This window comes from Procambarus clarkii, chromosome 47 (genome assembly GCF_040958095.1).
Source record: "Procambarus clarkii isolate CNS0578487 chromosome 47, FALCON_Pclarkii_2.0, whole genome shotgun sequence".
Lineage (NCBI taxonomy): Eukaryota > Metazoa > Arthropoda > Malacostraca > Decapoda > Cambaridae > Procambarus > Procambarus clarkii.
In genome coordinates this window covers 28,706,905-28,722,067 of record NC_091196.1, presented here as the reverse complement: position 1 = coordinate 28,722,067, position 15,163 = coordinate 28,706,905, and the positions used below count along the sequence as shown (strand labels likewise).

General features: G+C 45.1%; 1 protein-coding gene across 1 annotated transcript in view; it reads right to left on the bottom strand.

Annotated features, from left to right (window-relative positions):
* Positions 1-6,568: 6,568 nt before the first annotated feature.
* The window catches only part of LOC138350900 (MAGE-like protein 2), a 76,313-nt gene continuing 67,718 nt past the window's right edge, over positions 6,569-15,163 (bottom strand). The window contains exon 7 of the mRNA XM_069302357.1: positions 6,569-7,113. Coding sequence (XP_069158458.1) covers positions 6,569-7,113 — 545 coding nt within the window. The remainder of the gene's footprint in view (positions 7,114-15,163) is intronic.

Sequence of the window (15,163 nt, the reverse complement as noted above, 5' to 3'; positions counted from 1 at the left end):
AAATTAACGTAGATATATGACCGAACCTAACCAACCCTACCTAACCTAACCTAACCAATATTTATAGGTAAGGTTAGGTTAGGTAGCCAAAAAAAGCTAGGTTAGGTTAGGTTAGGTAGGTTAGGTAGACGAAAAAACATTAATTCATGAAAACTTGGCTTATTAGGCAAATCGGGCCTTGAATAGTAGGCTGAGAAGTGAGTTCTGGCTACTAGGTACGACATATATATATATATATATATATATATATATATATATATATATATATATATATATATATATATATATATATATATATATATATATATAATATGTCTTACCTAGTAGCCAGAACGCACTTCTCAGCCTACTATGCAAGGCCCGATTTGCGTAATAAGCCAAGTTTTCCTGAAATAATATATTTTCTCTAATTTTTTTCTTATGAAATGATAAAGCTATCCATTTCATTATGTATGAGGTCAATTTTTTTTATTGGAGTTAAAATTAACGTAGATATATGACCGAACCTAACCAACCCTACCTAACCTAACCTAACCTATCTTTATAGGTTAGGTTCGGTTAGGTAGCCGAAAAAGTTAGGTTAGGGTAGGTTAGGTTGTCGAAAAACAATTAATTCATGAAAACTTGGCTTATTAGGCAAATCGGCCTTGCATAGTAGGCTGAAAAGGGCGTTCTGGCTACTAGGTACGACATATTATATACATATATATATACATATATATATGCATATATATATACATATATATATACATATATATGCGAACAAGCCTGAATGGAATATATATATATTTTATATATGTCGTACCTAGTAGCCAGAACGCACTTCTCAGCCTACTATGCAAGGCCCGATTTGCCTAATAAGCCAAGTTTTCCTGAATTAATATATTTTCTCTAATTTTTTTCTTATGAAATGATAAAGCTACCCATTTCATTATGTATGAGGTCAATTTTTTTTTATTGGAGTTAAAATTAACGTAGATATATGACCGAACCTAACCAACCCTACCTAACCTAACCTAACCTATCTTTATAGGTTAGGTTCGGTTAGGTAGCCGAAAAAGTTAGGTTAGGTTAGGTTAGGTTAGGTAGGTTAGGTAGTCGAAAAAACATTAATTCATGAAAACTTGGCTTATTAGGCAAATCGGGCCTTGCATAGTAGGCTGAGAAGTGCGTTCTGGCTACTAGGTACGACATATATATATATATATATATATTTATATATATATATATATATATATATATATATATATATATATATATATATATATATATATATATATCACTAAGAGCTCTATTAATCTGACCAGGACCCCCGCTATCCAGTATCACCCTTCTTGCACTCGAACGAGTATATAAATCCAAAGTTGACACGCTAATTGTAAGTGACGCCTTATCATCTTTGACTGCGCTTAGCTCTCCCAGGCATGACTGTGACATGCCTGTAGCTGACGCAAGACTCAGATATAATGAAATTCTCAATGATGGCGTCAGAGTTTGTCTCTCTGTGGATTCCTTCCCATATTGGTCTCCGAATGCATGATATAACTGATGAGTTGGCCAAAACTTTTGCTCGTAAAGAGGGAATTGATTGTCATCTTGGACTGCCTTTGAGCAGCCTGAGGGCAGTAATATTACGGGAACATCAACAAAACCTCGTAGACTTTAAGCAAAGTGAAATTCACACCAATTACTCCATCTATCATCATTCTATTATGCAGGAAGTACCGCACGTCTATGGGTCATCCAATACGGTTAGCAGACTTCTAGATGTTACCACTGCTAGACTTAGGCTCGACTACAAGTACCTCTGGGAGTTTGTAACATCTGCTGATATAGATTTGACTACATGTAAACTCTGTCAGCAGAACTATTCGCATACTTTACGTCATTATATAATGGAATGTGAAAAAATAGCAAAATTCAGAGATAACACCATCAATGGTGTCCAAGAAATGTGTAAGTATTTCAATCAAAATGATATACTACTAGGAATCTTAGCGAAGTATTCAAAATTTGCTTAATGCAGGTAAAGCATGCACATGACTATAAAGCTGCCGCCCAGTTGGGTGGGTGTGGAACATGACTGTAAAGCTGCCGCCCAGTTGGGTGGGTGTGGAGCACATGACTGTAAAGCTGCCACCCAGTTGGGTGGGTGTGCAGCAAGACTAGTAACTGTGTGACTCACCATCGATGTCAAGCACCTCAATTTCTCGAGGATCAGTGCTGGGACCCCATTCCCATTCTCATTTATGTAAATGACCTGTCTATAGAGTTGAGTCTTACATGTCGATGTTTTGCAGACGATGCAAAACTGATGACAAGAATTGAGACAGATGTGAATAGTAAGTTTCTCCCAGATGACTTTGACAAGGTGCAGAGTTGGTCTGAGATATGGTTACTGGAGTTCAGCACCAGCAAGTGTACGGTAATGGAATTGGGAACGAGTGTCAGGAGACGGAGAGGACGGTACAAGATGTAGGGAAACTACGTCCCTGCAACGATCAGAGAAAAAAATCCTGGCGATGGACATAACACCAAAATTAACTCGGGAGGCTCGTATGAATCCATTAACGTCGGCAGCATACTCTAAACTAGCAGAAGTTATTAAACTAAATCATTCAGTAAACTAAATAAAGAGGCATTTAGATCGCTGTACACCGCCTACGTGAGACCAGTTTTAGAGACTGTCACCCTATCGTGAAGCTCCCATCTCTAAAAACACATAAGGAAACACAAAAAGGTTCAAAATTTTGTAACGAGACTCGTCCAGAGCTGCGAGGGATAGAATATGAAGAGAGACTGAAAGAACTGAACCTGACGATGCTAGAAAGGAGAGGGAAGACATGATATAGACATAAAATACTTACGGGGCGGGGATTGACAGAGCGGCCAAAGTTGAAATGTTCACATTATATACCTAAAGAACAAGAGAACATGGATGGAAGCTCGAAACTCACATGATTAATAAAGATGTTAGAAAGATTTCTTTTAGCGTAACAGTAATGGCGGAAGATAGAATGAACTAAAGGAGCAGGTTCGAGAAAACAAAAGCCATTCACCATTCTAAAAGTAGATATAAGTAGATATAATAAGGAAATAGACCAGATTTCATTGCATTAGACAACCGGTGGCTAGAAAGGCGGGCTCCAAAAGCTAATGCTCGATCCTGCAGGAACAAATAGGGAAGTGCACACACACACTCTCTCTCACACACACACACACACACGCACACACACGCACACACACACACACACACACACACACACACACACACACACACACACACACACATTCACATATCCATTTCGTGTTGAATGTCCGATAAATGTACTTTAACATATTGGGGGCTTTCCTCGTTGGAACTGTATATCCGGAGGCCAGCAACCGGACGCCAGCACCGGGGCGTCGCGTGACGTCTATAAGACGCATGTATTCAATGGTAGATCAGGCTAAACATATCTATCACTGCCGTCTCTGTGCGGGGTCTTTACTATATGTTGAGTTTATTTATTATTATTAATATTATTATTATTATTTTCTACCACAGACGTGGCCACACATTTACAATGCTAACCAACATATATACATTTTCTTCTGTCCTCCATGGACAGGGTGAGAGATGTGTTAAACACATAGTTCAGGGGTTTATTGAACACTCTACCACAGAAGGTGATTCGGTGCTTTTAAATATGTTGAGTGAAAGTGAACATGCACGTAACTTAATCCGGAGCGCGTGTTTGTTTATCCGGAAAACAATTACATTTATTCGAGGAACAAGTAAATTTATCCAAAGAAGTGCATTTATCCTTCAAAAAAGGGGAAAAGTCAATATATTCGGATAGCGAAACACGGACGTTTTTCGTGGGGGGGTGGGGGCGGGGAAGGTTCTGAACCTTTAACCGCCTACAACTCCACCCACCCACCCACCTACCACACTCCCCACCCACCTACCTCACTCCCCACCCACCTACCACACTCCCCACCCACCTACCACACTCCCCACCCACCTACCACACCGCCCATCTCACCTACCACACCGCCCACCCACCTACCTACAATCCCCCATTCCAGACCACACACCCACCTATCACACGCCTCACACCTGCACTGCTCCCACCCACTGCCACCCACTTTCGCATCCCTGCCACCCAACTCCCCCCCCCCCCCCCCCATCGGTTCCGCCTACCTACCTGTTGGCCGTGGAACGATAGCCTCCTAAAATATATTTGAGGTTACACCTTTGTTGGCCTTTCCCTCCCCCCCTCACTCCCCCACCCCAGTCACTGACCCAAGGTGACACCCACGTTTTGTCCCCACCCACTTGCCCCCCACCACACCCAGTGGCCCTCACTCCTCTCATCCTCACACCCACTGACCTCCACACCAGCTCTCTCACAATCACACCCAAACGCTTCAAACCCCCACAAACTCACACGTACACCCATCACAATATCCACACCCTCACACTAACACCCACCCCAGCCTCCACACCCACACCCACACGCACTACAACCTCCAAAACCCTGCCAAAAAGGCAAAAAAAAGCTAAATATTTAAACGCCAGAGAGGAATCCATGATTCATTGGAGCATATATGGAAGCCAGGCAATTGAGTACAAAGACATGGAGAAACGACAGAAATAGCAAAACACTAGAGAGCAGAGGGAGATACCAGAGGGCCAAGAATGAGTGCCGCAGTGTGAGGGAGAGAAGCAGAGACAGTAGGAAAGTAACAGTGCAAGCAAAGCCAAGACTCAGCCCAAAACTGCTCCATAGCCACACCAAGAGGGAAACCATCTGTGAAAGTACAGGTGATGAAACTGAGAAATGGGACGAAAAGGTATATATAGAAGTACAAGTTGTGTGAAAAAGCTCAACGTGAGATTTCAGGAGGTCTTGACAATAGAGCAGGGAGAATTAACTTCCAGAAATTTGAAAAAAACACGAATGAGGTTAAGAGGCATCTGTTGGAGCTGGACATGACAAAGGCTATTGTGCTGACAGAATCTCGTCATGAATACTAAATAAGTGGGCAGAGGCACTGTGCCTGCCATTCTCCATGGTGTATAATAGGTCACTAGAAACAGGAGACCTATTGGAAAGTTGCAAGACAGCTACCGTAGTCCCATTATAAAAAGGCTGGGTGCTACACACAATCGAGGCACTGAACCGGCGTCCCTAACTTGTATATACCATGTAAGGAGATAAAGAAGATTGCGAGGGAAAAAAACTAGTAGCACATCTGGAGAGAAGGGACTTTACAACACACAACAAGGAAAAGTTCAGGGATTGTAAAATTAGACAGGAATGAAAAGGGTGGGTGGACTGCATTTTCATGGACTGCCAGAAAGCTTTTGACACACTGCTCCAAAAGAGGCTGGTACATAAGTTTTAAAAACAGGCAGGAGGAACAGATAAGGCGCTCAAATTGAAAAGATATCAAAGTAAAAACATAGATACTGAGAGGGGTGAGTCCTCAAAATGGCGTGATGTCACCAGCGGAGTCCCACAAGGCTCTGTACTCGAACCTATCATGTTTATGATATACGTAAATGATCTTCCATAAGGTACAGACTTAATCCTCTCAATGTTTGCTGATGATGCTAAAATTAAGAGAAGGATTAAACTAGAGGAGAGCCCAGTAAAAGACTGCATGATGACCTGGACAAACTGAAGGAATTATCTAACAAATGGCTGCTAGAGTTTAACTCAAGCAAATGTAATGTCACGAGACAGAAGCCAATATCATAAGGATATCATCAACGGTGAATGCTAGACTGGCCAACATACGAACTGTTTTTAAAAACTTGTGTAAGGAATCATTTAGAACGTTGTTTACCACTTATGTCAGACCAATCCTGGATTCTGCGGCTCCAGTGTGTATACAGACCATATCTCGTTAAACACAAGACAAAGTTCAAGAAAGTTCAGTGGTATGCCACCAGACTAGTCCCGGAGCTGAGAGGTATGAGTTACGAGGAAGACAGAAGAGCAAATAGACGCATGATTAACACCTATAAAATTCCTTGACATGTTAGAAAAAAGGCAACCCATTTAGCACGGGTGGTACCCGCACAAGGGTACAAGGGTACCCGCACAAGAAATGTGGTGGAAACCTAGTACCCAAATGAGCCACAGAAACATTATGAATAAAAATAATAATAAATAAAATAATATATAAAAAAAAAATCAGTGTCAGAGTAGTTAACAGACGGAATGCATTAGGCAGTGATGTGGTGGAGGTTGACTCCATACACAGTTTCAAATGTAGATATGATAGAGCCCAGTAGGCTCAGGAATCTGTACATCAGTTGATTGACAGTTGAGAGGCGGGACCAAAGAGCCAAAGCTCAACCCCCGCAAGAAATAATTAAGTGAGTACTACTAGGTGTGGACAACCCCTCCCGCACATTCTCACACTCCCTCCCAACCACCTCAACCCCATCACCTTCGCCACCACACCCTCACACCCACACACACCCACACACACCCTCAAACCCTCACTTAAACATCCACTCCTACTCCACTATCTTTCTCGTCTTTCTATAGTCAATATATTAAATACCCCATCACTTTCCTGGACACAGAAGTGAGAGGTGGGCGGGGGAACGAGAGGTGGGCGTGGGAACGAGAGGTGGGGCGTGGGAACGGAGGTGGGGCGTGGGAACGAGAGGTGGGGCGTGGGAACGAGAGGTGGGGCGTGGGAACGAGAGGTGGGGCGTGGGAACGAGAGGTGGGCGAGGGAACGAGAGGTGGGGCGTGGGAACGAGAGGTGGGGCGGGGGAACGAGAGGTGGGGCGTGGGAACGAGAGGTGGGCGTGGGAACGAGAGGTGGGCGTGGGAACGAGAGGTGGGGCGTGGGAACGAGAGGTGGGGCGTGGGAACGAGAGGTGGGGCGTGGGAACGAGAGGTGGGCGTGGGAACGAGAGGTGGGCGTGGGAACGAGAGGTGGGCGTGGGAACGAGAGGTGGGCGTGGGCGTGTTGCTCCCAGCAGAGGACCACAGAGCACGGACAGCACCAGTGGGTCTGGGAGCAGAGCGAGAGTCCAGTGCGTGTATATGGTGATGGGCGCGCGCTCCACTATTATAGATGATACTATTTGTTTAAGAGCCGCTGTTGAAAAGGGCAAGTTAAGAAAGGGTAAAGTTATAGTGTGGGAACTCTTCTAGGAGAGAGAGAGAGAGAGAGAGAGAGAGAGAGAGAGAGAGAGAGAGAGAGAGAGAGAGAGAGAGAGAGAGAGAGAGAGAGAGAGAGAGAGAGAGAGAGAGAGAATTTTAGTTTAATAAGTTTTTATTGGTTACTATAATTGTTTATTTATCAAAATATTGAATGGGAATTGATGGTGTTTGAGTTAACCAATCATTATTAAGCTGGAACTGGGCTACGTCTGTCCTTGGTACAGTGTCATCTGTCACTGATACAGTGTCATCTATCACTGATACTGTGCCGTCACCTACAGTTCAATTGTCCAGTTCAAGGAAGCACTTCCTTGCTCCTCTTGTGTTGATTCCCCATCTCCAGGGCATATATATGGGTAGCTTAATGACTGTGTCTTATCCATTTTCCACATTCCCATGGTGGTGTCTGTATCTGAAGGGTTGGTGCTCCGTACCCGGTGGCATATATTTCTGTACCAGCACTTAGATCCCGGAATGAACTTACGAAGGTTTTTCCACTTAGTGTAGCTACTTGAATACCGCCGTAGCCGCCACGAAGGCGCTAAGAAGGAAAACATTCGTAGCTAAGAAGAAAAACCTTCGTAAGTACCTTCCTGAATCCGGCCCCTGGACTCTGGTGGTGTTCTTCTCCACTGGTGGTATCTTAATGAAGGCTGGTGCTCTGTACCTCTGCAGTGTTGTGGGATATTAGATACTCAACCACAGAAAGAAGTGTTTAAAGTGTTCTCACGTTGCTAACTGACTTGAATACATTTTCGTCTCTTCTACACAGGGAGGCGTGTGAGACTTTGTCTGGAGGCAGCCGACCGAGGGAGGAGCAAGAACGAGGCATGCGGGAATTGATTATTACATGGTACTAGGTTACCGTGTGTGTGTGTGTGTGTGTGTGTGTGTGTGTGTGTGTGTGTGTGTGTACTCACCTAGTTGTACTCACCTAGTTGTGTTTGCGGGGGTTGAGCTCTGGCTCTTTGGTCCCGCCTCTCAACCGTCAATCAACAGGTGTACAGATTCCTGAGCCTATCGGGCTCTGTCATATCTACACTTGAAACTGTGTATGGAGTCAGCCTCCACCACATCACTTCCTAATGCATTCCATTTGTCAACCACTCTGACACTAAAAAAGTTCTTTCTAATATCTCTGTGGCTCATTTGGGCACTCAGTTTCCACCTGTGTCCCCTAGTACGTGTGCCCCTTGTGTTAAATAGACTGTCTTTATCTACCCTATCAATCCCCTTCAGAATCTTGAATGTGGTGATCATGTCCCCCCTAACTCTTCTGTCTTCCAGCGAAGTGAGGTTTAATTCCCGTAGTCTCTCCTCGTAGCTCATACCTCTCAGCTCGGGTACTAGTCTGGTGGCAAACCTTTGAACCTTTTCCAGTTTAGTCTTATCCTTGACTAGATATGGACTCCATGCTGGGGCTGCATACTCCAGGATTGGCCTCACATATGTGGTATACAAAGTTCTGAATGATTCTTTACACAAGTTTCTGAATGCCGTTCGTATGTTGGCCAGCCTGGCATATGCCGCTGATGTTATCCGCTTGATATGTGCTGCAGGAGACAGGTCTGGCGTGATATCAACCCCCAAGTCTTTTTCCTTCTCTGACTCCTGAAGAATTTCCTCTCCCAGATGATACCTTGTATCTGGCCTCCTGCTCCCTACACCTATCTTCATTACATTACATTTGGTTGGGTTAAACTCTAACAACCATTTGTTCGACCATTCCTTCAGCTTGTCTAGGTCTTCTTGAAGCCTCAAACAGTCCTCTTCTGTTTTAATCCTTCTCATAATTTTAGCATCGTCCGCAAACATTGAGAGAAATGAATCGATACCCTCCGGGAGATCATTTACATATATCAGAAACAAGATAGGACTGAGTACAGAGCCCTGTGGGACTCCACTGGTGACTTCACGCCAATCGGAGGTCTCACCCCTCACCGTAACTCTCTGCTTCCTATTGCTTAGATACTCCCTTATCCACTGGAGCACCTTACCAGCTACACCTGCCTGTCTCTCCAGCTTATGTACCAGCCTCTTATGCGGTACTGTGTCAAAGGCTTTCCGACAATCCAAGAAAATGCAGTCCGCCCAGCCCTCTCTTTCTTGCTTAATCTGTGTCACCTGATCGTAGAATTCTATCAAGCCTGTAAGGCAAGATTTACCCTCCCTGAATCCATGTTGGCGATTTGTCACGAAGTCCCTTCTCTCCAGATGTGTTACCAGGTTTTTTCTCACGATCTTCTCCATCACCTTGCATGGTATACAAGTCAAGGACACTGGCCTGTAGTTCAGTGCCTCTTGTCTGTCGCCCTTTTTGTATATTGGGACCACATTCGCCGTCTTCCATATTTCTGGTAGGTCTCCCGTCTCTAGTGACTTACTATACACTATGGAGAGTGGCAGGCAAAGTGCCTCTGCACACTCTTTCAGTACCCATGGTGAGATCCCATCTGGACCAACAGCCTTTCTAACATCCAGATCCAGCAGGTGTCTCTTGACCTCCTCTCTCGTAATTTCGAACTCCTCCAAGGCCGCCTGGTTTACCTCCCTTTCTCCTAGCACAGTGACCTCACCCTGTTCTATTGTGAAGACCTCCTGGAACCTCTTGTTGAGTTCCTCACACACCTCTCTGTCATTCTCTGTATACCTGTCCTCGCCTGTTCTAAGTTTCAATACCTGTTCTTTCACTGTTGTTTTCCTTCTGATGTGACTGTGGAGTAGCTTTGGTTCGGTCTTGGCTTTGTTTGCTATATCATTTTCAAAATTTTTCTCTGCTTCTCTTCTCACCCTGACGTACTCATTCCTGGTTCTCTGGTATCTCTCTCTGCTTTCTGGTGTTCTGTTATTCCGGAAGTTCCTCCACGCCTTTTTGTTCAGTTTCTTCGCTTCCATACATGCCCTATTATACCATGGATTCTTCTGTTGCTTCTCGGATTTTTCCCTTTGGGCCGGGATGAACCTGTTTACTGCCTCCTGACACTTTTGGGTAACATAGTCCATCATACCCTGTACAGACTTGTCTCTGAGGTCTGTGTCCCAAGGTATTTCACTTAGGAAACTTCTCATCTGTTCATAATTCCCCTTTCGGTATGCCAGCCTTTTGATTCCTAGTTCTTTTTGGGGGGAGATAAGTCCTAGCTCTACCAGGTACTCAAAGTTCAATACACTGTGATCACTCATTCCCAAGGGCGCTTCCATCTTAACTTCCCTTATATCCCATTCATTTAGGGTAAATATCAAATCAAGCATTGCTGGTTCATCTTCTCCTCTCATTCTTGTTGGTTCTTTGGTGTGCTGGCTTAGAAAGTTTCTTGTTGCCACGTCCAGCAGCTTAGCTCTCCATGTTTCTGGTCCTCCATGCGGGTCTCTGTTCTTCCAATCTATCTTCCCATGGTTGAAGTCTCCCATAATTAGTAGTCCAGATCCATTCCTGCTAGCAACAGAAGCTGCTCTTTCTATTATGTTAATGGTGGCCATGTTGTTTCTATCATATTCCTGTCTAGGTCTTCTGTCATTTGGTGGTGGATTATATATGACTGCGACTATAATTTTTTTCCCTCCATTTGTTACAGTACCTGCTATGTAGTCACTAAAACCTTCACAGCCCTGAATATCCATCTCCTCAAAATCCCAGCCTTGTCTTACCAGCAGAGCTACACCACCCCCACCTCTTCCTTCCCTCTCTTTCCTCATAACATAATAGTCCTGTGGGAACACTGCATTTGTTATCGTTTTCGTGATCTTTGTTTCTGTGAGGGCTATTATGTCTGGGTTTTCCTCTAGTACCAGTTCTCCAAGCTCATTTGCTTTATTTGTAATTCCATCTATGTTTGTGTACATCGCTTTGAGGCTCACTTTCTTCTGTCCCTTCTCAAATCGCCTCCTTGGTGAGTGTTCTGCTGGTGGGGGAGGCTGTTCCATGGGTGTGAGGACCTGTGAGGTGGATAACAGGGTCTCAGAGGATACTGGGATGAGGTGCGGGGGATCCAGTGAAGGGGGAGGGACAGGGAGGGTATGGGGTGAAAGGGGAGGGAGGACGGGAAGGAAAGGGGGGGAGGGAGGACTCGGGAGGAGGGGAGGGGTAGAAGGGTGGGGATTGGGTGTGGGGGGAGGGAGATTTTGCTGAACATTTGAGTGGGGGCAGGGAGGGTTTGGGGTAGGGGGGTTTTCTATGCAGAGGAGGGAGGCGGGGTTGTCCTCCCTGTCCTGTGTGTGTGTGTGTGTGTGTGTGTGTGTGTACTCATCTAGTTGTGCTTGCGGGGGTTGAGTTCTGGCTCTTGGCATATGCCGCTGATGTTATCCTCTTGATATGGACTTCAAGGGACAGGTCTGGCGTGATATCAACCACTCAGGTCTCTCTCTCTCTCTCTCTCTCTCTCTGACTCTTGAAGAATTTCATCTCCTAAATTATCTGGTCTCCTGCTCCCTACACCTATCTTCATTACATTACATTTGCTTGGGTTAAACTCTAACAATCATTTGTTCGACCATTCCTGCAGCTTATCCAGGTCTTCTTGAAGCCTCAAGCTGTCCTCCTGTGTCTTAATCCTTCTCATAATTTTGGCGTCGTCAGCAAACATAGAGAGGAATGAATCTATACCCTCTCGGAGATCATTTACGTATATCAGAAACAGGATAGGTCCGCGTACAAAGCCCTGTGGGACTCCACTGGTGACTTCACGCCAATCTGAGGTCTCACCTCCTCACTCTAACTCTCTGCTTCCTATTGCTTAGGTGCTCCCTTATCCACTGAAGCACCCTACCAGTTACTCCTGCCTGTTTCTCCAGCTTATGCATCAGCCTTTTATGGGGTACTGTGTCAAAGGCTTTCCGACAGTCCCAAAAAATGCAGTCCCCCAACCTTCTCTTTCTTGCTTATTCTTTGTCACCTGATCGTAGAATTCTATTAAGCATGTAAGGCAAGATTTACCCTCCCTGAACCCATGTCTGTCATGTCTGTCACCCTTTTTGTATATTGGGACTACATTAGCCGTCTTCCATATTTCTGGTAGGTCTCCCGTCTCCAGTGACCTACTATTCACTATGGAGAGTGGCAAGCAGAGTGCTCCTGCACACTTTTTCAATACCCATGGTGAGACTTCATCCGGGTCAACAGCCTTTCTCACGTGTAGATCCAACAGGTGCCTTTTGACCTCATCTCTTGAAATTTCGAACCCTTCCAAGGCCACCTGGTTTACTGCCACCTCTCCTAGCGCAGTGACCTCTCCTTGTTCTATTGTGAAGACCTCCTGGAAACTCTTGTCGAGTTCTTCACACACCTCTTTGTCATTCTCTGTGTACCTGTCCTCACCCGTTCTAAGTTTCATCACCTGTTCTTTCACTGTTGTTTTCCTCCTGATGCGACTGTGGAGTAGCTTTGGTTCGGTCTTGGCTTTATTAGCTATATCATTTTCATACTTTTTCTCAGCTTCTCTTCTCACACTAACATACTCGTTTCTGGTTCTCTGGTATTTCTCTCTGCTTTCTGGTGTTCTGTTATTTCGGACGTTCCTCCACGCTCTTTTGTTCAGCTCCTTTGCTTTCATACATTCCCTATTAAGCCACGGATTATTCTTTTGCTTCTCGGTTTTTTCCTGTCGGGCTGGGATAAACCTGTTTACTGCCTCCTGACACTTTTGGGTGACATAGTCCATCATGTCTTGTACGGACTTAGTTCTGAGTTCTGTGTCCCATGGTATATCCCTTAGGAATTTTCTCATCTCGTAATTTTCCTTTCGGTACACTAGCCCTTTCTTTCCCAGTTCTTTTTTTTGGGGGAGATAATTCCTAGCTCTACAAGGTACTCAAAGATCAATAAACTGTGATCACTCATTCTTAAGGGGACTTCCAACTTAACTTCCATTATATCCGGCTCATTTATGGTAAATATCAGATCAAGCACAGCTGATCTGATATAGATGTGTGTGTGTGTGTGTGTGTGTGTGTGTGTGTGTGTGTGTGTGTGTGTGTGTGTGTGTGTGGGTGTGTGTGTGTGTGTGTGTGTGTGTGTGTGTGTGGGTGTGTGTGTGTGTGTGTGTGTGTGTGTGTGTGTGTGTGAGACCCCCCACGGCTAGTGTCTCCTACTTCCTGCGTCTGCAACCTTCAAGACAGTGACAGCAGCTGGCAAGGAAGAAGGAATCACCACAAAGAAGACTACCCTGACAGCCTCCCAAGCAAATTTTCATGAACAATATACACGTAAATAAACACTATGAATGATGAATCTGTTCCTTACAGTGCTTCATGTTCCAGTACCAAGAATTTCTATTTTTACTTGTACAACACGCCAAATTTTATCTTTAATACCAAAAAATTACGTACAATAAATGAAAAAATTGGCCCAATTTATCATGCACTATCATCAACGAGTGTGTGTGTTTTTTGTATATACGGCGTGTGTGTGTGTGTATTTGTGTATTGGGTGTGTGTGTGTGTGTGTCCACCTTACGTGCGAGACATAATAGACTATTTTACTACCGTATATGTATAACTTCATTACACAAGTCTCTCCCTCTCTTTCATTGCATTATCACTTGAACTTTTATGCTCTTGGCTGTCATCTATCTACCTCGTACCGACTGGTGCAATAATTTAACACACTTTGGATTCCGTTATCTAAGTATTCACATATCCACCCCCCTCCCCCAATCATTCGGTCCTTAACTCCTTTGGTCCGGTCCTATTTGGTCCTTAACTTTGACAGCTACGTCGTTCTTATAATTCTATTTCTCTTTCTCTTGCTGTTTCAAACAAGCCCGGAATCACAGATCGCAGAGAATGTTCTTATATAACACCTTCTCCTCCCTTGGCCAAGGGCTCACAAATCCAACAAGAGGGTCACAAATCCGACAAGGGCGCTCACACATCCGACAAGGGGCTCACAGATCCGACACGGGGCTCACAGATCCGACAAGGGGCTCACAGATCCGACACGGGGCTCACAGATCCGACACGGGGCTCACAGATCCGACACGGGGCTCACAGATCCGACACGGGGCTCACAGATCCGACACGGGGCTCACAGATCCGACACGGGGCTCACAGATCCGACACGGGGCTCACAGATCCGACACGGGGCTCACAGATCCGACACGGGGCTCACAGATCCGACACGGGGCTCACAGATCTGTCACGGGGCTCACAGATTCGACACGGGGCTCACAGATCCGACAAGAGGCACACAGATCCGACACGGGGGGGAAAAGTTGCATCGGTGGTCTAGTTCTGTGTACTTATTAGACTTGACTGTTTGACCTGTGACAGGAGCGCCCGCTTGGCCACTAGTGAAGGTACCGCAGGTGTCAGCCTGGCAGCACGGACGAGAGCAATCTAACCATGACGCCCACTCCGCTACTGAGCGCCATCAACCAGTGTGCCTTCTAGTGGACTGGAAATTCTTGAATTCAAATTAACATGCATAATATACAACTGGAACCTTCACAATAAACTTATTTTTCTTACTAATAAGGAGCCGTATTTTGTTTTGTTTTTGTCCGTGGCTTGTGAATGTTTTTGTCGGTTTCGCGTAAGATCGAACCCCGCAAGGATCCTCACGCGAAACGAATGACCAAGACGCAACAACAACGTTATGATGACGCAAAATACGCCAGTCATAAAAGATATACTGTCAGCACCATATACGCAAACTCTCTTAAATTACAAGCACTAGGCGATTAAGTCATTTTTACTATGTCTAATTTAATTGTTGGGTATGATCGCGAGCATTATTATGCGGGCCCCGAGGGTGATGAGCCCCGAGGCGCTCGCCTTCCATGTGAAGCAACGATCGTTAGGGCTTAATTGCTGGCGCTGTAATCACCCGGGACAACCATTAGTATCGCACTTCAGACGCGGCTGGTCGCTGGCTACTGTGGGGGTGGGGTGGGGGGGGCTGGACCCCCTCCCCATTTTAGGGTATAGGTTCGTTTGTGTTCGTAATGTTAGAACTGCTGGTATGAGGTAGGTATGAGGTAGGTGCCTCA